This window comes from Columba livia, chromosome 5, assembly GCF_036013475.1.
Source record: "Columba livia isolate bColLiv1 breed racing homer chromosome 5, bColLiv1.pat.W.v2, whole genome shotgun sequence".
NCBI classification, from domain to species: domain Eukaryota; kingdom Metazoa; phylum Chordata; class Aves; order Columbiformes; family Columbidae; genus Columba; species Columba livia.
In genome coordinates, this window is record NC_088606.1 from 39,210,853 (window position 1) to 39,234,558 (window position 23,706).

At 42.2% G+C, this 23,706-nt stretch overlaps 1 protein-coding gene across 7 annotated transcripts in view; it reads right to left on the reverse strand.

The window, feature by feature from the left end:
• ZFYVE1 (zinc finger FYVE-type containing 1) overlaps positions 1–23,706 on the reverse strand; it is a 48,669-nt gene that overhangs the window by 9,424 nt on the left and 15,539 nt on the right. For 4 of the 7 annotated variants that reach the window (XM_065064477.1, XM_065064475.1, XM_065064479.1 and 1 more), the window contains exons 4-13: positions 18,448–18,952; positions 16,306–16,520; positions 13,994–14,100; positions 12,933–13,041; positions 12,251–12,348; positions 12,029–12,146; positions 11,497–11,667; positions 10,594–10,774; positions 9,964–10,077; positions 6,652–8,899 (exon numbers count right to left, since the gene is read on the reverse strand). In XM_065064477.1, coding sequence (XP_064920549.1) covers positions 8,667–8,899; positions 9,964–10,077; positions 10,594–10,774; positions 11,497–11,667; positions 12,029–12,146; positions 12,251–12,348; positions 12,933–13,041; positions 13,994–14,100; positions 16,306–16,520; positions 18,448–18,952 — 1,851 coding nt within the window. In that variant the 3' untranslated portion in view covers positions 6,652–8,666. Of the gene's footprint in view, positions 1–6,651; positions 8,900–9,963; positions 10,078–10,593; positions 10,775–11,496; positions 11,668–12,028; positions 12,147–12,250; positions 12,349–12,932; positions 13,042–13,993; positions 14,101–16,305; positions 16,521–18,447; positions 18,953–23,706 lie in introns of those variants that run through there. The other 3 variants (XR_010472984.1, XM_065064481.1, XM_065064480.1) reach the window with 1 other exon arrangement.

Here is a 23,706-nt window from a genome sequence, read left to right on the forward strand (position 1 = left end):
TAATTTATCATGGTGTTTCCTGAGTCCCCACCTAACTTGCAGTTTGGCAGGCTTACTTGTGCAGCTGTAGCAGGAGACAAGCCCAGCCTGGACAGACCACATCCTCTTTGGGATATGAGATCACCAGGGCAGAGCCAGGCACTTTTGCATTCAGAGGTACAGCTGGGCCCTCAACTGCAAACTTGTAGCACCAGCTCACAGTAATTAGATGACATTGTATCTGTATTTGAGAACAATTGTTGTCCCATAGAGCCTTACTATCTCCAGCTCCTTCCCAGTAACCACTCTGTGTTAGGCAAGACCATCCTGCAGCTGGTAGATGTAGGAAGCACTGATGAGTGGGTGAAGGCCTTCATGAACTAGGTGGGGCTTCTGCTGGGCTTTGGAGGACTCAAGTTTTCCAAAATTCTTAGAAAAGCAACTCAGGAATCACATTTTCATCCTGGGATCCACTTAGATGTACAACTGTGTCATCAGAGATGTTACTTTGCATGAGGTCCTACCAGGTCAGCAGGTGAGCACACAAACAGGTTATAATCACCTCCTTGCTGTCCAGCTGGTGCAGTGAGGTATAGGCTGCACATACACACAAGGGTAAGGGTTGCTGGTGACTACAGGTGTGGCCTAGAGTCAGGAGTAACCAGCACCAGCACTAACACCTGGGATACCATCTCTCTCTATTGCAGAGGGGTGCAACAGTGCTGAGCATCCTGGAAAGGAAGGGACTTGCAAGTCCATATCAAAGCTTTTCTACTTCACTAAATTGCATTCTTGGATTAAGTAGTAACAGGATCAATACCCATCTTTTGGCTGTTTACCCCATTCTCTCCACAATATCTTTTGAGGAGGCATGATTGATTTGTGTTCCAAGGCCCTTCCTGACTTTGCTGTGTGTTGTCCTGTGCCTGTAGTGCTATCTCCAAAACGCTTCTTGTAACTGAGCAGGAGTATTCACAGTTAAACAAGTGAGTTGGCAAAACTGTTCAGTCACAATTTTTTTTCCCAGAGGGGAGTGTGAGCTGCAGCATGAACACAGCCCTGTTAACAGGGGTGAGGCACTCAAGGCTGTAGTGTCAGCCTGCTAAAAGCTCATCAAGGACTTGGTCTTGCAGCCAGTTCATCCCTTTGTATCCCTACTGGCGGCCTGAGTTCATGGAACACACTTCAGGAGTGTGTCTCTGGCTTGGCTTCATCCACAAGAAAGCATCACATATGTCCTGCATTGCCAGCCCAACACAGGGAGATTACCTTCACAAGCCAGTGCAAACCCAAGTGTATCCTGTGGTTGGTTGGTTCCTCTCCCTTCCCTTCCATTTTTCAAGTGACTTTGGATACAAGGGAATTATTAAAATACATGTGCTGGGAAGGTGCTACTAGAAATCCTCTCTGTCCTGCAGGGCTCCACACCCATTTCTCCTGTCCTCTCACAACCTTCAGGCCTAAGCAATGCTGTTCTAGAAAACTGCCTCTTCTCAACAACTCTTACTGCTCACCATACTCAAGTGCTATGTGTGGTGATCTTCTTCCCTCTCTTTGTATTTCTTTTACCTGTTAATCTATACAGAAGAAAACAGGAAAACCCTCCTCCTGGGAGCAGTGCAGTAACTTTACAGTGTGAATATATTCTGTATGAAATAGCTGCCGCAAGGATAGTAAAGATGAAAGATGAATCCCAGCAAATATTCAAAATGGTATCTTCCCTGCCTGAGTATACATTCAAAATCTTCAAGTCTTTCTTGTATCCCATTAACATCTAACTCTCATTTCCCTGTAGGCAGATTGAGCTGTGAATTCTTTACAACTATGGCTCCCCTGATACATCTGGCTTTAGTGTTCCTCTGCAGAGCCTTCTTGCTTACACAGAGTGGATGCTGCTCACAGTATACTCTGTGCTGCCCCTTCCTTCTACAGACCTTCTTTATAAGACCAGGGGGCTCCTTTTCTCCTCCGATGGTAAGTCAGTCTTGCAGGCCCCTCTCATTCCCTCTACTACACTTGGATAACCAAGACACCTGATTCCTGACTTGCTTTTCTCTTCAATTTGAGAAAATATTCTGCAATTTATCTTGATTAGTTATGTTAATTTGGGACACTTTCTGTTGTATGCACAGTGATTAATGCATATAGCACAACTTTCAAAAGCATTTGCATTGACTCAGTTAATAACGCATACTGCAACTAAGCATCTGCCAGAAAACAGAAATATAGCTAACCCATCCCACTGCAAACTCCTAACATCTGATAATCAACTCACAGTTGAGCTGGAACCTACTTTATATCGCTATTCTTTCTAGAAAATATGTATGGTTCAAACACTTGCAGGTAAGCAAGCCACAACATTCATTAACTCCCTTAAATGAGAATTCCAAAATTTAAATTAGCATTTAAACTCTTTTCAGTGCCTTTAACTCCAGTAATGCCTCCTCTGCAAGGACAAAAACATGCAACAATTGTGCTCAGCTACCGTGGGAAACACAAACTAGGAATTGTAGCAGAAAGGCATCTTACATAACTGAAGATAGATAGCTTCTTTCTTTCTTCCCTTTTAGGCAAAGTTCATAAAACAAAAGAAAACTGATTTGCTTTCTGTTGTTTCTAGGAGCCAAATGCATACACATCCCTGCAAACGCATTCACCCAACTAGTGCTTTCGCGGCCAACAGTTCTAATTACGCCTGCAAGAACAGTCTGAAAGGAGAGGGAAGCAGGGCAAGAAGAGGGAATTCAGCTTCAGTGACAAATAGCAAGCAGCCTGCAGGCAGTGGCTACAGTATATTAAATCAACTATTTTGTTATGCAGCAATAGCTAGGACCCTAAGGCATTTAAAAAGTAAGGAACTGCAGCACTCTTCCCTTCTGCTACAGTATCATAACACCATATTTCTTTGCTTTAGCTTCTCAGCAAGTACTAAATCTAGCTGGAAACTTCAGAAAAGCCAAACCTGCCCTCCAAGATAGGTTGCAGCATCCCTTATCCAGCAGGCAGAATTTGTTAAGTCCCTTTTAGTCCCTGGAGCAAGGCTGAGAGCAGATCACCAGCTTCTCCTCACTGACCAAGCTGCCAGTCCCTGCCATCAACACGATCACTTCAGAAGCTGCAGAGTCTTGCCCTTGTCTGGTCCATATAGCCTGTTTCTGTTAGTCATCTCTCAACCCTGATTAATAAGGTCCCATAAAATCCTTTAGGTCACATAAGGTTCTTAGACACAGCAGGCAGAAACTTAAACTTCCATCATTTTAACTTCAAGTTTCTAAAGCCAGAAAGGAGAGGGGTGGATTTGCTTTTGAGTCTTCTATGGTGGTCATGTCTTTCTCTTGACCTTGATTTATTGCAGTGCATGGTTTCATGGTCATTCCTTCTCTATTATCCTGATGAATACTAAAACTAAGAGGTTAAAAAAAAAAAATAAATCAGTTTACTAGTCACAATCTCACTCTGGCATTTTTACATTTTTGAGCTTAATAGGGACATATTCTAACAGTACTAAAAAAAGGGCATTCATTGCAAGGAAGTGAGAATTCAAGCCAGAACGTGTACATAGTGTTGAGATGTCCCCTTACAATAGCTGCTTTGACAAAATTTATAATCTAGCAGCGGACAATTCAGCTTTGGTCCCCAAACCTTCAGTTGCTGGTGGCTCCTGGCATTTGCTATATATACTACATATACTGAGAGCTGAATCAAGCATCAACACTGACCCAAAGTACTTTCTAGACAGAGGTTTTGGGGAGAGGGGCTGGGGGGTTGAACAATGTTTGATCCAAATGTTTAAAGCACTTAACAAGTTTCAAAAGTGAGAGCCAAGGCACAAAGTTGATAAATCATTTTAGGTAATGTCTGAAAATATAATCAAGATCACCTGCTTTTTTTGTTTAAACAATATCTATCCTATCTGCAGTTCTATGAATATCATAATAGCTGCGAAGCACTCTGGTGCCTTCCTGACAAGCCATCCTCTATAAATTATCATACATACACTACTGCTCCTCTCTAGTGCTGTAAAAGCACCTCTTAAGCAGAACCAGAAAGATGTAGAGAGCTTATCAAAATGTCATAAATCAGAGCATTTCAAAATCTCCGGGCATTTTTTTATATCAGAGTTTCTGTAATGCTGCCATTAAGACATTTCCTACATGAGGACTTTATATAAATTGTACGTCTTGCTTTATTTTTTGCTTGAGTTATATCCAACAAAAATGAAGTTAAAAAGCTGAATGCACTTCCACTTTGGCTTAAGATAACTGGCTAGCTGCCAATCTAGTTTAGCTTTGTCTTTGTCACACTATACTGTCGATTTTGAAAGCCCTTATAGTAACTTTTTATTTATTTTGGCATTGCCATGATTTCATTGTTGATGTGCCTGTGCTAAGAACATAAACGTTTTATGATATACTCTGTGCTGTGACTGACAGAATATACATGTCAACAGGGCTTTACCAATAAAGAGTGCTCAGCTAAAGCAGGAGGGGGGGATGGGACATGAACAACAAACAACAGACAGTTCTATTGCTTGTCCAAATCACACTCTGTTCTCAAACTATTGGCAGGCAAAGACATATCTGTTGGTGCCAAATTATATTCCAGCCATCAAAAATAAATCAAATGCAAGGACAATGCTACAATATGTGGATCTACAGTGACTAACAACATCAGTTGACAATGAAACATGAAAATGAGAGACTGCAAAATAGAGTGTGATAACAGTACTTAAACCTCCTTGGGCTGCTTATGCTGGAACCAAAATTTGAAGAGTAAAGTCTGTATGACCAGGTGAGAAGCTGGAGTCCCGCAATGTTAAAGCCCAGGCTCCCAAAAGCAACACGGGCATCTGTGTCTCACCAGACAATCACCTAGCAAAAATGCAAGGCACATCTAACATAATGATGACGTTTATTTCAACAAAAAAAACTCTTGTGGACATCAAAAGCTAGCGAGGGTTGCCATGTTTTCCAGAACATGACCGAAGGTCCAATTCACAAGTGACAAAAACAGGAACAACTTGACCTGTGAGGAACTGGGCAGGAGGATGAATGAGCAGGAAAACCAACAGAGAAGCCGCAGGGACTAAAAGACAAAACAGTTTTTTCTTGCGCAAGTAGCTACACATTACAGCCTGCCACTACCCTGACAGTAGCTACGTGTTAGAGACACGATGGCTGTCCTGCCATCTGCTTCCCTACCTGCACATCTCGGGTGTGGTGTGCACCTGGTATACATTTAAGCCAAGTCTGGCCTGACGGTTTTGGGTAGGGAGTCTAACTAAAGAAGTCTGACTAAAAGCTTGCACATCTATATGAAGTTCACATAGAAAAGGAAAACCCACGTCACCCATTTAAAGATGAATCTTTATGCTGAACTGGCACACATACCAACAATGGGAAAAAAAAAAAAAAAAAAACATCAGATAGAGCAACAACACCAGCTATTTTTTCTTTCCTCTACAGGCTTGTTTTGTGGTGATTTGGGCAAGGAATTAGTTTTTCACTGGGGCACATCTTTGCACATCAATTAATTCACATGATTCTTATTTTACTCTGTGTTTTTTCACAGCATTTCCTAATCAGAAGGGGTGCAGGGACTGCTTGATGTGCCAATCAATCTGACATTTTTCTGCTGAGGGATTTACATCAGTCAACTTTATTCTGTAACTCAGAACTTGCTTTTATCATGCCACATCTCAGACCAATTGTCTCACCAAGACAGTGTGCTGATTTCAACTACTGAAATATTCACATTACAGTGAACTTCGGTTGATCCAAAGGACACACTATCATCTTGGCTAACTGCAATTTCGTGGTAAGTAATTAATTTGTCTTTGGTAAAACACACAAAGTGATCTTTCAGAAATTTCCTGGAAAATAGTCCCCTCCTATCCCTGTCCTTGTAAATAAACAAGACTTGTTTGTATAGGAGTTGGATTAGAGCATCAGAACCTGTCTCACACTGCTGTTATGAAACACTCACATTTGGGGCTTTTGCAGAGCCCCAGCAAGGTTCCTGTTAACTGCTGACAGGTTTTGCAAAGACTCACTCTGGTTAGATGCTACCAGTACCTCTTTACATACAAAGCATCTCTCCTAAGAGTTTAGGAATAGAAATATCACAGGTTTCTACTACTAGGATTAACCCTTGTCATCACACTGACAGCCCCACCCAAAGCACAAGATGCTCCCATGTTACTTACTTTATTGATTTTGTTCAGGATTTCTATTTCCTTCATTTAAGTTTCCTACTGTAATTCTTTCTGTCCACAGACATCGTTTAGAGCCCTTTTGTTTACCAAATCCTAATGTGTTAAAACCAAAACACGTTGGGCTCTGCTAGAATATGCATCTATTCCCTTTATAAATAGCTAATCCATTTAATAGCCATATTCTATACGCTGCATACTCACAGCACTCGATACTGTCATAAAGAAAAACTCTGTGCACAGAAAACAGTAGCGAACTTAAACCTTCTTTTTTTTTTTTTTTTCTCTATTTTGCAAAACAAAGAACCCAAATAATCCTCTCAACACAGTCCATAAAGAGTAACACCAAGCCTGCTGCAGTTTAAGCACCACATTTTAAGGACCAGATTTTGCTTTGTTGAGCAAAAGATTCAGTTCCAGGATAATCAGTCAAGAATGGACTCTGCATATTGACAGGTTGCTAAGTTACTAAGATCACATATGTATTCAAAATGTTTAGACAATATATTCTCTTTTACCAAGTAGCAATTCTGGCTGTGACAAAGCAAAAAAAAAAATAAAAAATCAGACAAGTTGTTGAAACAGATGCCAAAGATTTTATACAAGGAATGTCATGGCTGCTTTCTCTTTGTGCATTAACATGGTAGTGAAGCCACATGCATAAAGGGCACACAGGGCACAGCCTACAAACCAAGAACACATTGCTCATCCATTAAAAAAATAAAAATACTTTGAAGCACAGAATTATGCTGGATGTGCAGAATGTCTTTGAAGAGAGGACTTCTACCTACTCATGCCCTCCCTTGGGCAACTGTCCGTTTATGGCAGACTTTGCTTACAAAAACATTTAGGCAGTCCCCAGTAAACTCAGCCAGTACCAAAAGTGTCTTGGAACGTCTTCCAAGTCTACTCCCACGTGTAGGTTGGATGTAGTTGTGAAGGGGCAGTCGCTTTGTGAGTCTGTTCTTTCAGAGACAAACTGGGGACCACTTGTTACAAGGAAAAAGTCAGTACGCTTGTTCAGAAGATAAAGTCTTTTATATCAGTTAATTTAATAATACAGTCCTAACCAGGGTGTTGGGCACTCATCTACACAAGAGCACATTTAATAAGCTGGGGAAAAAAAAAAAAATCACAGTTCTGGGACATTGCATCAAACTGCAGCCACTCCAAGAGGAGACAGCTCTCATGTGGTGGAAGAATTCTTGTCTATGTAAGTCAAGAAGGGAGAATTTTAGGCAGTTCAATCCACAATGGTCTCTTACTTCTCATAACTGGAACCACGAATCCACAGTACAACACAGTATTAGTTAGGTTAAGTCGTGGGTTTGATAATAAAATCAGTGAATTCATTGCAGTCCTTTAATAAAAGGATGAAGTCCAGTGAGTGCCAGTTGCTAGGAGCAAAGAAGAAAGGTTCCCATTTTCCAGGTGGATTTTTAAGTTCATATTATTAGGAAAAGGTAAGTCCAATCTGTGCAGTTTCTATGCAACCACGTCTGAGAACACACAGGCTCCATAGACTCCGGGATCACTTAAAAATTGGGGGAAAAGAAAAGTCATCACAACCCAAACAGCTCAAACTTCATATTTCAGAATTGTCTACATAACTTGTTCTCCTGTTCTGCTCTGGACAAAACTTTTAACTGCAACAAGCTGGCAGAGAAACTTGAAGAAAACCTGAGTACATGAGAACATTGTCAGGGAGAGCAAGACCCTGCTACCTTTTGATCTGGTACTGAAGTTGAAACGGCAAAATCAGAATGCTTTGCCTTGTGCCATGTGATTTGCTTCACCTTTCAGAGCTCCGCTGGTCTCTACCAGGGCATCTATTTCAACTTGATACCTCTTGCACTGCAAGACCACACTGCTCATACCACAGTTCAAAGAAACTTGCCAATGAATCTGGGTTTAATCTTCCATCACCAGAAGTACAGCACCTCCAGATGTACGGTTGGTTGAATTACCAGGCGAAACTCATACATCAACATTGGAGATTTCCTGGCAGCACAGAGTCCAAACCTTCCTCACAGGACATCATGATCAGCAAGACGTTCCACAAGAAGAATCAGAAGGCCAAAAGTCTGATCCAGTATAGTTAGGAACAACACCATCCATCATTTGAACTAGGAATACTCAAAGCTTCATTAGCCAACTGCATTCTTAATATACTAAATTATACATAGATATATATAGATATATATATATTTTAAATTTGAATAAAATACACTGGATTTTGGTTTGCTGATTTACAAGGGAGCTCTCTCCCTTCCCCACTTAATTTGAAATTAAAACCTAGAGGCTGAACATAAGCTCATTCCCAGTGTTCCAAGATGGATATAACACGAGAGGAGGCCAGAAACTGGAAACATGCACTCTGGCTGCAACAGGTTAAGAGGTGAAAGGGAGACCAGATATTTTCATTTGTAACCCTGAGAACATAAGGAATTGCAAAGATCTGGAGAAAAGCCTGGGGTTAAAGGTCACCAGGCTTTTTATTGCAGTTAAAGCAAACTCGGACTGGGTGATCCCATCCACGAGAGGGAACCGCTCTGCGGTCGTGTGAGCATTCATCACAGAATCCCTGGCCACAGGCCCGACAGTGGTGTTTGGAAAGTTTGATACTGAATTCCTTCCGGCAGTTGTGGCAGTGCAGGATTTCGTGGTCTGGTACCCAGTATGCAGGTCGGGCAGCATCTTTGACCAGACCTATGAAGGAAGTGAGGTGGGGGGATGAGAAAGAGGGAGAAGAAAATCTGTGAATGCGAACATGTCAAGAATGTACCCTAGTGGAAGTACTCACACGCTGCAAGTCATACCACCGCCATTAAGGGGAAGAAGAGGTGCTGTCAGAATACTTCAGTGCAATGGCCAGCCCTTTAGGCTATTCTCCCACATTCTGCCTCTCTTCAAAGGGGTACATTGTTTATCCTTAAATGGTGGCATCTCCCCTTACTCAGACTCTACCAGAGGTTGACATTTGCTTTTCCCTACCTTCAGTTTCAGCCGTGGCCAAAAAAAACCCACAGTCACCAAACCAAACATTCAGAAATGCATGTACTGTCTGAACTGAGAAACGGATTTATTCTGCATTTTATTGAGTTGGGCAACAAACACCCACAAGGGCGATGGCAGGACATGCTGTAGGCAAAGCAGTGGAATGACGATCTGTGCAGTGAGTAAGAGGTCAAGTCCAACAACAGAAGATCCAAATGCAAAGTGTTTGCTGCCATACGCTGCCACACAGCACATGAAAGAGCATCAGACTTTCATTGTACTAAGCTCACCGTTAAAGACTACGTTACTGATTACTCTCCCATTGTTACCAACCTGAACAGCTTGAGATTCTCAGCCCTCCCCTGCATAAGTACCAAGTGCCAGCACTATCCATGAACACTTAAAAGGCACTCAGCATCTCTGGAAGAAAATCAAACCTGATAAAGTGCTTCCTAATTGGCCAGTCTTTAGGGAACTCCAGCTGGCAGGTCACTGCAGTGATGTATCAGGGGAGCATGAATTACTCACAGCTTGGTGCACACAGATTTGCGTGACAGGGAGAAAAGAGAAGGTATGAATGGCAAAACAATGTGCTGAAAACCAAGAGGAAACATCAAGCAAGAGAGGTGCAGGGAGCTCTAGAATTCTTAACCAACAGGTGTCATGGCAGAGGTGCCAGCCTGTCACACAAACTAAGTTTAATCAGAAGTTTTGCTCTGTGAAACCAAAAATGCGTCTATACCAAAAAAAAAAAAATCCAACAGAAAAGAGCTCACCTAAGGGAATGTCCATGGCTGTCACCACTGCTCCAAGAGTGTTCTGCACAGCTTCCCCCACCTTTCTGGCAATAAGTGTCCCCCCTTCCTCATCTGAAGGCAGCTCAGCCACATCTGCACAACACAAGAATAAAGGGCTCAACACCTCAGTCCAGCACAACATGCGCCAAGCTTCAGTTAATTTACATTAGCAAAAAACAGCAGCAAACCCAAAAGGCAACTTGGGGCTTCTCCTCAGCCTTTATATCTCACATCCCCAATCTTGGATTGCAGAGTTTCCACTTTCATTTCAGCAATAACAGACAAAATACATAGTCTGAGCAAACAGCAGCACCCTTGCTCTGATGCTCACTCTACACCATCAGCAGGTGCTGGGAAAACAAAGTAAAGACTCAATTAGAAAATAATTTTGTCAGGGGGCCAGAGATCTGGTAGCTCATCACAAGGGTCACCTTCCTGCCAAAAGACACTGAGCTCTTGAACTTCCCTACTGAGGACATTATGCCGAAGCCCAGTTAGAACAACATAGTCTACACCCAATGGGAATGGTTGTGATCAAGAAGCCAGGGACAAGGACTTCAGACTAACTATTGCCCAGGGATAATTCTGTCACAATCAACTCAAAATTACCTAACTGGATGCCTCTGTTTTCATAGCAGTTGTCACACACACGCACTGGTGCTGGTCCCCAGCCTCGCTCAGGCACTGGACGGGTCTTGGAAGAACAGCCATCACAAAAGCCCTCTCCACAGGCCCGGCAGTGATGTTTAGTGTCGTTATCTTTAAAAGGTGTGTTACATTTATTACAACTCTAATCGGAACAACATAGAAAGAAAAACTGTTAGCTTGATCTTCCTTAACAGAAAAACAGAGAGCAGAACTGCAATTGTGAAAAATATAGTTACACCTCAGACTTCTGTGCTACCAGCCCTGTAACTGTACTCTGGGGAAGCAATTCAGACACATAGATGTACGGCGGTTAAGGCAATAGTTTGCTACAATTCACAATGACAAGTAATTACAGCCACAGCATGCAGGGCTGAATGGTGGGTATTTGATCTTTATGGGGTTAAGAATTCAGAAGGCAGTTTTCATTGAATATCTGTTTCCTGTAAGACACAGGGAATCCTCTTCTGGTTGAATTGTTGGGGCCAGGTTTTTCGTTCTGCTATAATACCATAGTTTACACTCAGTACCTATATGAACGGTACTATCAACTGCAGTAGCCAGATTTAAGACCTTGATTCTTTGCTTTGAAGAGCAAGTTCATGCAAGCCAGGATTTTCTGTGATACTGCTGGCAGAGGAAGTCAAGAAGTAGCAGGGATGGGCAGAGTCTATCTTCATACTTTCTCTGGCTAAATCAAGAATGGGAAAGTTAAAACCATTTCAGGGTTCCCAAAATTGTAGGAGAAGAGCTTGTTACAATAAAACAAGAAAGCATGTGGAATCTGCAAAATGCTATAATACTTAAAGGGCGCAGAAAACAGGTTTTAGCTATGCAAAGATTTTGTGTACAGCAGCTGCCATTTACCAGGATCTGAGAGTTGGGTCTCCAGTAAGCTGGAGCAATCTGGTCCGTCAGCCAGGAGGTCACAGCTTTTGTGGGTCCCAGGCTAAGTTCAGATACTGATTGTGCCATGAAATTCATGCCATCCAACAAACGCTGGGCTGCATTATTGTTATCTTTCAGAAATCCATCAGTCTGGAATGAAATGGATATTCATTTAAGAATAAACAGGGAATTTTTTTTTTTTTTAGAAGCAGATGGCTCTGCAACTCCTGTTAAACTGGAGGGTGAACATGAGAAAAAATTCACCAGTCTTGCTTTGAAACACAGGGGTAGGTTTTAATAGTGTATCATTCGAAGTGTTCACAAACTGGCAAGTCAGCCATTTCAAGACAGCCAAAAGATGACTGAAGGCCCTTGGTTCTTTTAAACAGCAGAGACAGGGACCAGCTCTAACGAAAGAAAATCCCTCTTCTCCATCAATGTCCAGAAGAACCAACATAAACATGTGTGTGGCTGCACACATACACAAAGACTATCCAGCAACCAGACTTACCCCTGGCCAGACATGCTCAATTTCTGTCCTCACTACAGTGTTGACAGGATCTTGGTTGCCAAACCAGTACTGTCGGCTGCGGTACACTACCCCACAGTTGGGGCACTCAATCACGTATCTGCAGAAGGGCAGGATGAGTTACATCAGTGAGATACTGACATCCAGTGCACCAGGCAGTATAGAGGCACCAGCGATCAGAGATATCTTAGCTGCAGTACTCACCCTGACCAGGCGTACTTGGCAAGGCCCAGCCAAGGGGAGTCAGTGGAAGCAGAGGTTTTTGGCACCACACTGACCTCCATCCCTCGTTCGTAACAGGCCTATAACACAAAAGCTCAATTAATACTGCACTCTTGGGAATTCCAGACTCAAGGTCTTGCAGCTGTTTGGCGACACGAAGCATGTAATTGTCATACAGTCTCCACAGCAAAGGAGAGCACTGATCAAAACTGATTTAAAACCAAACCAAAACCAAACCCACCGTCAATAATGACATCAGGGAAATATGTCTACAGTAAGAAAAGTAATGATCGTAGCTGAAAGTTTTCCTATCTCTGGAATACATTCTTCAGAAAAATTGGCTAATACCAAGCGATGAGCATAAGCAAATAAGCATAACCACATCAAGCGTGTGGAAGGTAAATATCACACAGGGTGAGAGCATCTGGATTCACAATTTAGCTAGCAAATGACACACAGCACACAGAGGTGATGACCTCTCCAAGTGAAAACACAAGTTCAATGGGGATCCATTTTTTTTTTTTTTTTTCATCAAGGCCATGAGCATCTCTCCCATTTGAAAAAAAAAAAAAATCCAAGAAAACAGACACATGCCTGTGATATTCCTCATTTACTGGGCCATCCTTTTCCATTCTTCAGACCTGGTCCTTGTGTTGCTACTCACCTTGCAAGTATAGACTCTGTTATCATACTGGTGAGAATATCTGCATCGACTTTTGGATTCATGGGGGATGCCTTCCTTTGCATGGTTCATGCTCTTCTTACAGCCACACCTGAATACGCAAAAGCAAACCATGAGCTGATGCTGTTAGACATGGGACAGATGTCACCAAGAGTTTATTTATGCTATTATCTTGCATTTGTATAGGTGTTGTAACCCCAAACCATTTTCACAATTGTACATAAAGCAATGACATCATTCATGATTGAAAGGCAGGCTCTTTGGAAGGAGATGTACCAACTGTTTCACAGCACAGAGCAGGACCACACAACAGTTCAGTGCAGGAAATGATTGCTGTAGCAATTTCAGAGAATTTCAGGAAGGACTACCCAAATCTGGAAATCAACCAGGACAGTGTTAACACTGCAGCCTTTGCAAGGAGCTGCTAGGGACTCTCTAATGAGCATAAAAGAGCAAGAATGCAGCACTATATCACATTTAAGAGAAAATGTTTCCAGAAGCATAATCAGCCATAACATCAGGCTGCTATAGACTGCTCACAGACTCAGAGCACTGCCTGCCATCTACTGCCCTTCCAGTCTCAATCTTCAGGTTCTTCCCAGAGAGCTACAAGCAAAGATCTAGGTAAACCAGATTAGACCTAGTCACTGAACACAGCACAGGCCCATGATGATTTGTGCTTTAGGATTCTTTATGCTGTTTAGGTAATAAAAATGGCAGGAAAAGTCATCATAGGAATTTTCAGGGGATTTCTTTAGACATTCATTTATTCCTGCCCTGTGTGCACCGGGGAAAAGATGTGGGCAGAATAGGTTTGTAGCCATACACACAAACAGAATAGGCAAAGACCATACATCCAGCTGGGACATGGCAACAGCAGCTGTCCAATTCACATAAGAGTTGAATTTGAAGCAAATTCTGCCTGGAAGTACTAGCTGATAATAGGTGGTGTCAGGATGTCACAGAAACTTCACATTCTGTGGCTGTAGACCAGGGCAGCACTGTCTTCTATCAGGATGAGGGTGCATTTCTCATCTACGTACCCACAGCTGAGGCACACAGAGGAGCATGTGAAATATTCATCTGGAAAGAAAGAGCTGTGAGCCATCTGGTCATCGGGGATCTCCCCACTGAAGCGGTCACTCAGAGCCTGCCAAACAGGAAAGAATGAGTTGGTGAGGGACTGAGACCAATGCAGACATTTTATGAAAGCTTTTGCAATCAAAAGCATAAGCCCCTCTACTGGAAGGAGAGAGTGCACAGCTAACAAATCATGTCTTACTAACCTGGAAACCAAGACAAGGATTAGAAACCAAACAAGAAGACAACCTTGCACTTGTATGGAAGCGACCTAAATGCTCCTAAGATATTTAGTCTTCTCCTCCTGCCCCTACTTTTAATTTTACAGCAGAAATGGGTGGTGGAAGATTGCATCCACCTCTGTGCATACACCATGTACCTAAAATAGCAGGGTGCTTGCTAAAAGGGCTTTGCATTCTGGAAACCTCCAGAAGGAAATTCAGTCATTTCTCACAGTATATGAAGACACATTCTTTGTCTCTCAGCTCATAGAGTGCTGCCCTGAGCTTACCTCTGGTCCCTTGAACCATTACGCTTCTCTGGTGAAACTGAGACAAAGGGGTTTGTTCCCTTTCCTGGGAGCACCTGTTCTGACATTAAGCCAGTCCTTAGCCTTAGCACACTTTCTCAGTTCTTTTGGGTGTTACATTAAAAACAAACAAAACAAAACAAGACAACACAAAACAAAACCAAACCAAACAAAAGACACCCCCACCACCAAGATGCCCCAACCCCCAAAACCAAAGCAAAAAAAAACCAAAACAAAACACACACAAAACCAACCAAACAAAAAACCACCAAACAACCAGATGGTTGTTTTCTTGACGGAGATCTGTGAAGGCATAAGATCTAACAAACACTTCCTACAACTGAGGTAACTACAGTGGCTGCCCACCCTTCTCTTCTTCCTTCTGCCCTCCTGGGAAGGAACATCTCTGCTGTCTAACGAGGGCTGACTGCACACACAGACATACATATCTCACTCAGCACAGCTTCTCTCAGGTAAGATCTCTACAAAGACATCTGACTTCACAGAATTTCAAGGAAACTACCCTCAAGATCACTTTCAAGACTGACTGGTACTGGTCAATGGACCCAAAAGTTAGGGGAGATGGACACAGATCTCTAGCAAGCCTTGTGTCCTCTGGGAGTGAAGCAAAAAAATGTTTATTGGTAGTTAGTAGCAACCTGAACACAGAAACCACTTTACTGGACATGGACACACTAGTACACTAGAAGCTATATCTGAAACTGAATTACTTGATTGTTGCAATAAAGTCCTAGAAATGATACTGGAATTAACCACTTCAGCTGTTTTCCTCTTGCTGCCTTTCTGCTCCTTAATGCAAAGATCCATGTACATGTTGCCCTGATACTTCCCTCTGTGCTTCAGCTACCCCAAACACAGAGCAGCTGGAATTATCTGCTCCAACAGCTGTGACTAACAGCAGAAAAGCCTGCTAACACTGCCACCTTCTGCAGATATGCCCCAGCTCTGCCCACCCCTCCCTGATGACAGCTGTGCTCTTCAGGCCAATGAAAATATGATGTTAATCAGGCAGTGGTAGGAACAGGTGGAAACTTGTAGGACAGACTGCAAATTTGAAGACCCAAAAATCTCTCTGACATCCTAGCAAGCTGAACCTTCTAAGAAAAAAAAAAAATGAAAAAAAAAAAATCACCAGCTGCTCTCTCCAATTCCTTTTCATCATCCTTCTCATCTGATGCAGTACCTCTGAAATGATCCATCATTTGCCTTGATCCCACCTTGTTTCCTAGCTTCCAACACATCTCCTTCCTCTTTTTTGACTCCTAGCCCTTGGGTTACACCATGCTCAGTGCCAGGTTTTGCCAACCGTTAACACCCTTCAAGTCTCTTGCATTCCCTCCCCTTATGCTGAGGCCATCCTTAGGAGTTTCACCAGCAACTCTTTCTGGGCCTCCTCTTTGTAAATCACTGTCATTAAGTGCTTGTCATTCACATCATCAACTATTTTTTTCTTCCCCAGTCAGTTGCTTCCTGGCTCAGCTTTTTGATTTTGCTCTGTTTTGCTTTTCAACTTTTCTCGACCTTTTAGGGTCTTTGCTTTGTTTTCAAGTAAAAAAAAAAAAAAAAAAAAGTGACCCAGCCTACCTGGCTGTTAGGCAAAAATCATCATTTTTATGGAAGAGTTGCTCTATATCCGGACATGTGCTCTACCTTTATTAGCTGCAACTGGCAGTTACTAGCAACAGTGAAACAAATAAAGATTGTGACAAACTCTTCTCCACTTACTTTTAGTGCTTTGTAGATAACCCCAGGCTGTCTAGGTGACCGAGTGGTATTGTTCTCCAGTTGCTGCTCCACAGCTCGCCTAAGTCCAGAGAAATCTGTTGGAGGATTGTACGTCCTTGTTCCCTTGTAGTGGATTGAGCTGAAAGCCTCAGGAAAACAGCTTAGCTTCCGAAACCGATCCTGAATGAGCTTCTCAGGAACCTCAGAAGGATGATCTATATATAAGAGTATCAGCAAGTATATAAACAACTGATTGTTTAAAATAATACTTAAATTGCACAGTACTTTCATATGCAACACAGCGCTGGTTTTCTTAATTAAGCCTTCTAACACATCTGGAACACAGTTATTATATTTTACAAGGAAGAAAAGAAACAAACTGTTTCCAAAAGCAGATTCTGTTTTGTGATGCACAGCTTTAGATTCTAAGACCAGCTAAAACCAGGAACATGTAGGTTTGGAAACACAGATATCCAGAATAAGTAGAATTTATGACACAGTGTAAGCACATGTCAGCACACTTGTTAGCTCTTCTCACCAGACCATAAGTTGGTACAGCTAGTCGTAGCCCCTGATGAGTGGAGAACATGAACCTTACATGGACAGCTTTTTCTCCTTGCCAACTCAGTCACAAGGATGAGCAAGCCTCTACCAACCCTTTGTACACAGCGAAGCACTTCAGAACTGAACATATCAGGTCAGACTCCATAGAGCCGACCACATTCTTCTGCCTGCTCCCAAGCATCTGCCATACATCTCAGGATAAGGCAGGCCCCTTCTTCCCTGCCCTGAAACTACATAAAACACACTTATCTCAATTATCCATCATGACAGGTGGTTACAGCTTACTGCAAATCCACATGCTAAGAGGTTTCTTTCCTAGGCCTACCATGATCAGAAGTGATCACAAAAATGTAATTTTTTTTACTACCCTGACTTTGCGCACAGGTGCAACTATCACGATGGATCTTTAAGTCCAACCTGCTGAAACGGCAAATTTCAACAACTATGTGAAAGTCTGCATTGCTAATCAGGAAATTGGTATGTAAGAAAAGGAACTGCCTTGGTAGGTAAGTTAAAAGTAATTAAGAAGTCACTCTAATAATAATCAGAAAGAATGCCAAGTTCTTCCACTAGGCTAAAGACCTCGTTGGTTCAAAAAGCCAAAATGAGACTGCAAGGGAGCAGGGAGCTGCTGTGGTATTACATGGCAGGAGCCTCCCAGATGTTCACAGACAGCAGGACTGAGCCTCAGCCGCTGCAGGCCAATTCATTAGGGCTCTCACTTATCAAAGCACCAGAAGTGGACAGAATGAAGAAAGGTTTCATCATGCCTTTTGAAACACAGGAAAAAACGGTGCCAAGATAATAATTTTGTATCCCTGTATAGTCAAAACCAAAATGTACCATGACTTCCATAGGACAGTGCATTTAACTCAGACGTACAAATAAAATACATAATTTAAATATGCATAATCCAGTGTGACACAAGCCAAGTTAAAAGTACTGGTGAAAAATACTGAAAGTCATGGGAATAACAGTGTGCCAGGCCTGCTGCTTTGGCCATCAGATACTTGCACAGAGAAAAGTGGTGCTAAACCATCAGGTCTGAGCCACCACAGCCTCAGTCACAATCTCACACCAGCCTCCAAATGACACTGGTCTGCAGAATTTAAAAAAATAGAGTGATGGTACTTGTATGTACTGAAGTTCATCAATTTAATTATTCTTGCTCCTCCTAGTTTCTACATGGAATTTTATTTTAGGTTGGGTTTTTTTTGCAACAGGATCCTCTGTATCCCTGCCAAAATGTCAGGGTGTCTCAGTTTTCACCTTCGTCTGCCATAGCACCCATACTCATGATCTTCTACAATGACCCCTCCTACAGCTGGCAGAACTCCCATCACGACCAGTCAGTGCTCATGTCCAGATGGCTAAGAAGATTATTCTAGCTGATCTTGGGTAGTCAGATCACCATCAGGGAATGTTCTGCTATTTCCATAGCCTGGCTCCCAGGCCAAGACAAGGGAGAGCAAAACTCAAACCTCATCATCTATGTGGTAGTAAAGAACTCTGAATATTCAATGCAACCTGATAATTTATAGATAGCGTTTATAATTCAGTTTCTTACTGCCTACTCACCAGAGCCCAGTAGCTTGGTGTACACAGTCTCGTGAAAGATGATGACACCTGGACCCAAAGTTGACAGAGGAACATCTAGGCCACAGCGGGCTGTGGTAGCTTTTAGCTCCTTGGTGAAATGTTTTAAATAAGCCTCCGAGGCATCACCAAGGAATTTGAAGAGATCATTGTGGAGCCTGTCAGCACGAGTACGGTAGATGACAAGGTCAGAGATGGCCAGGACCTTCAGCAGCAGCCGTGTTCTCTGGCTCAGGTTCACAGTGGCCCCCAGGAGCCCCTCTGTATCAATTACCACGACTTTGCGGACAGGGTCATAGGCTGCCCAGACTCCAACTGTGCAAGACTCTTGGGCTGGAGATGTCTTGAAGACTTCCCGGCCGTAGAAGAAAGTGTGGTTAAGGGTGTGAGACTTGCCATCCCCTGTGTTCCCAAAGATGGACACTACCTTTAGATGCTGGTCAGGACTGCAGTCCAGTTTCTTAATAAAGTCTTCTTCATTTCTTACCTGCCAAAAAAAAGAAAAGAGAGAGAGAAGTATTATCTCTACGCAAATGGAGTAAACAACACTGAAAATACAGCTGGTTTGGGGATTCATAAGATTAACAAGAGTGATTACTTCCTGTTCAGATTTCATCATAAGTTTCTGAAGCAGCAAGAAGTCCAAAGCAAAATATTAGAAAGCAATTTTGTAACACATAAACATCAATGGGATTTAGGTTGTTCCACCACGTGGCTGTTTCGGAAGTGATGCCTCATGGTGACTACCCCTCTAGTGAAACCTCTGGTACCTCACCTGTTACCTGAAGCAGTCCTTTCAGAGAAGGGAGCACAACTCTATTAATACTTTCAAGTCTGCCAGAACAGCCACTTGGAGCACAGCAGGCACTCTCAGTAGCACTCCTGGCAAACATCCAAATTCAGGTGCAAAACAGTGCAGAGTTTTTGTCACCTTAACATGCCTCATCCAGAAGCTAGAACCAGTTTAGGGAGAAAAAGCTCTTCTGTGCAGCTGTGCTGCATCTGCTCTCCAGCTGGGAGACCCTTCAGCTGGAAGGAGGGGCAGAGAAGAAAGCAAAGTTGTGCACTAGAGTCAGGTGGCCTATAAGCAGATCAAACTGTCTTTTGCAGAAGTGCCACAACTACCACAATGATCCATTTCACAACTTACTGCATTGTGCTTTCTTTTTAAAGCAACCAAAACACACACAAACACAAAACCAGAAAAAGAGTAGGCAGCATTCAGCAGGTAACTTCACTCTGGCTTTACATAGATTAAATGACAAGTGTCATGCTATTTAGGTTAGAGAATAGGGCATTTTCAATACTAGAACAACAGGAAACAGAAAAACAAGCAATGAAACAGGTTAGGGCTCTGTACAAGAGCCTGCCTTGTTTTCGTTGCAGAATATAGCCTTGACTTTCAAAGGTTTCTGGCTATGCTTGTTTATCGCTTGCTTTTTCTTCTTCTAAGAGGTTTTATCCATGTGTTATGTTATGTGACAGGGAAAAATATGACAAGGCACTTTTTGAGAAGGATTAAATTAACCTCCTCCATCACAATTTCCTCCTCAAGGAATCCCCGTCAGCTGATGGGAGCAGGGCTTCCATCCCCTCCCGCCTATCTCTCAACTTCTGGAAGCTCCTTGGCTATCTCCCCCCCGCACATACAGCTGTAAGGTCTCATGATACATGATCCACAGAGGCCATAAGGTAATAAATGGTTTCTTTGAACAAGTTTATTCTTAGATCAGCAAATTAGTTTAAGGCGCAGCCAGCCCCATTTGCTCTGGTCAAATCTATCAGCAGCATTCAGACTTTGAAGGAAAATAAAAACCAGCCAAAGTGACAAAAAATAGCCAGTGTGCCAGATTGTGGTTACAAACAGCATTCAGAAAGAAAAACTGTGAACTGTGGGGCTGTCGTAGCTTTTTTTGCAGATCCAAAGCATTCAAGGCAGCCTCACAGTGTGGAAAAAAACAGAGAAATCAAAATGCTCTCAACAGAATATTTTGTGGTGTCTGTGGGAGATCACCAAGATACACTCAAGTTACATCTACATGAGACAATTGCTTTTTTTGCTGTGATTATTAGCTTGTCATCAGGAAGGTAGTTTAGATGACAGATGCAGTTTCTCTTAGTGTCTCTGAAGATGATTCTGTGGATGAAAGCAAGTTCTTTGCTCATGGGATAGCTCCCAAAAACATTCACAGATGTGATTATATAATAAGGTTATGTGTATATAAGCAAAAAGGAATATGATAATTTCTTCTCCAGATTGTTTTGGTTTTAACTCTCACCTCCCAAACTTCTTACCATAAGGGTGTCAGTCCCTCTTTTTGCCAGAGTCAGTGCCTGACTAGACCCAGTGATTCCAGCTATGGACTCCCTGGACAGTATAAAGAAATACCAGTCTCCAAACAGCTACTTAAGTATTGGCAGGACTAATAACCAAAGTCTTTAGGCAGCACTGGTTATTATTCTGGTATCCGTTTGGGAGAGTATGTGGAAGGGGCTGCGTCAGTAATGTCAGAAGACAAAGGACAACAGGAACCACAGGGATAAAGGTTGTTCTGCAATGCATTCCCACCAGTAAGAAACAGGAGTCAACTCACACAAACTCCAACCCAGACGAAATTGTCCCAAGTGGAGCTAATGCAAATGTCCACACCACCAGCCTTCTTTCACATTCAACGTACTTTAACAACTGCTGATGCCAGGGCAACTTATTGTGGGAAGAAGAGCTAGATTGCTGAGCCAGACAGAAGAAATCAATAATCCTGATCACTCCAGCAGAAAAGTTACTCTGAATATCAAATCAGACACACAAAGCACTGAGAGCTTACCCCTTCTAAAGCTCAAGGTTCTTTTAGACTTCCTCGCATGCTTTACCAGCTTTCAGTAGTCAGATGCCAAATGACTTTGAGCAGTGGCTGCCTCTAGACAGTCGTGTTTGGTATAGAACCGCTAGGCCTACCCTCTAAGGCAGGGATGTCAAACTCATTTTCCCTGGGGGCCACATCAACCTCATGGTCGCCTTCAAAGGGCCAAATGTAATTTTAGGACTGCATAAATGTAACTACTCCTACATTTTTACAGTCCTGAAATTACACTCGACCCTTTGAAGGCAAGCATGAGGCTGATGGGGACCCCAGCAAAAATGAGTGTGACACCGCTGCTCTAACAGATTGTCTAACCCCTTCATGGACCCGGTCAGTTTTGGATCCTGCGACATCCTGTTACAACAAATTCCATGCATGCAGCAGAGGGAAGAAATACAGCAAAAAACCAAGCCAACACAACCAAAAAAAGCCCCTTCTTTTTGTTGAATATGCTTGTCTGCCATAGATGCTCCTCGCTCTTGTGTACCTGTGTTCTTTAACCACTGCTGAGCACAGGGATCATACTCTCAAAGAACCATTCACAACAATCCCCATATCAATTGTCAAATTTACTTCCCTCGAGCAAGTTCCTTTAAGACATTTAAAGTCAGAGCAGGTGTAGTAAGTGTGTTGAAGTACTAATCCCCCATTGGGCTCAAGTCCCACTTCTCTGTTTTGCTTCTTAGCTCTAGAGAAGCTAGCATGGTACCACGCTCTGCTGCATATACAAAGGACTTGTGTTTCCACAGCTGTGTCCACTCCCATGTGGACTCCACATCTCTGATATAAACAGCAGAGGGTAAATATGAAACCTTCCTTAAATTGCACAGCAATGTCAATTCAGAATAAAAACTTTGTATGTCTAACCTAAGAGGCATCTCTCCAGCCCCTTCTCTACTTTGCCATTTCTAGTATCAGAAACTCATTTACACTTTTGTTATTGATCTTAGACAAATATTACAATCTAGAAAGAATAGTTTTTATTCCTTCATAGGTTAGAATCATGGTTAGCCTTCTCTTATATTTTTAACTGCATTTCTGTGAGCAGTTGTCATCCAGCCCTTCATGCAGTCACTCCACCCAAGCTGAGCTGAGCTGAAGGTCTTCACGAGGGAAAAACACAGACCTTTACAGCTGGAGTCCTCTCTAAAGAGGACACAAAGACTCATACCACACTGTCATGGAATGCATTTAGATCTGAAGCCTCTTTGTCACCCGTACTTGGAAATCTATTATACCCAACAGAACAAGTTTCCTAGATGTGAGTCATAATAAAAGTAGAACTGTTTAGGAAGAGACAAGAAACAAGAACTACTAAGATGACATTCCAGCCTACTAATTTCCTGGAAACAATGTTATTAAAATAATAACATGTTAAAAGCTTAGGAACAAAATCCATAAAATAGAGTGTAGTTTCCAATGACCTGTACTCATATAACTTTAACTCTGCCTCCAGGAAAAATAAACACACTAAGTGAAATGGATATTTTTACCGGAGTTTTCTCCTTTTAAAACTCTTTATGAATGCTCTAAGGCTTGCTAATATTCATGGAACCAGCACACAAAGGCAGAGCTGTGCCACGACGACACAATAGCTCAAAACTAAAATCAAGAGCACCTCCATTTGCTAGTCTTACACTGTCATTTTGACTTATATTGGTACTTCTGTTGTTGCGTTTTCAAATCTTACTCTTTGCTTGACCTAATTTTAACAGAGTATTTTTAATAGCTAAGCATTTTCTGCAATCAAGAAAGGTACCATCATATAAATAATTACATTTATGAGGCATTAGACTTGTCTGACAACCAGCACACAATATATTCTGATACACAACCACTAAATCAATAAAGAGAATATAAATTAACACACTTTTCGATGAATGGAAAAACAAGCTACAAGACTTGTAACCGCACATCCAAATACATACCAGCATAAAATTGCAACCATCTGAAACAAATCCATCTTCAAGTGGTCAAAACAATCAAGTGGGGAAAAAAAGTACTATTTGCCTTAAAGCACTACTTAACACTGGCAATATAAGCAATTCTGCTCACAGTTCAGAAAACATTTTAAAAAGACAATGCTTACAAGAACTCAAACTCACACCTGAAATCAGGGGAAGAAACAGCAAAGCAAGCTAAAACAAGATCTGCAACATTTTAAGCAGCCCTTAACTTCTAAAACACAAAACTGAGACAATTTTAGATAATTGATCTTAAGATTATCTATCAATCATTAAACCTGGAAACAGAATGGATCTGTCAGATCTGCCCACCTCAATACAGACCAGTTCTTTATGACACAGTTTCTAAATTCTGGCAGTTGTGTTCTAACTCTAAAAACTTGAGTTTCTATCCAGAGGTAGATTTACACAAAAGT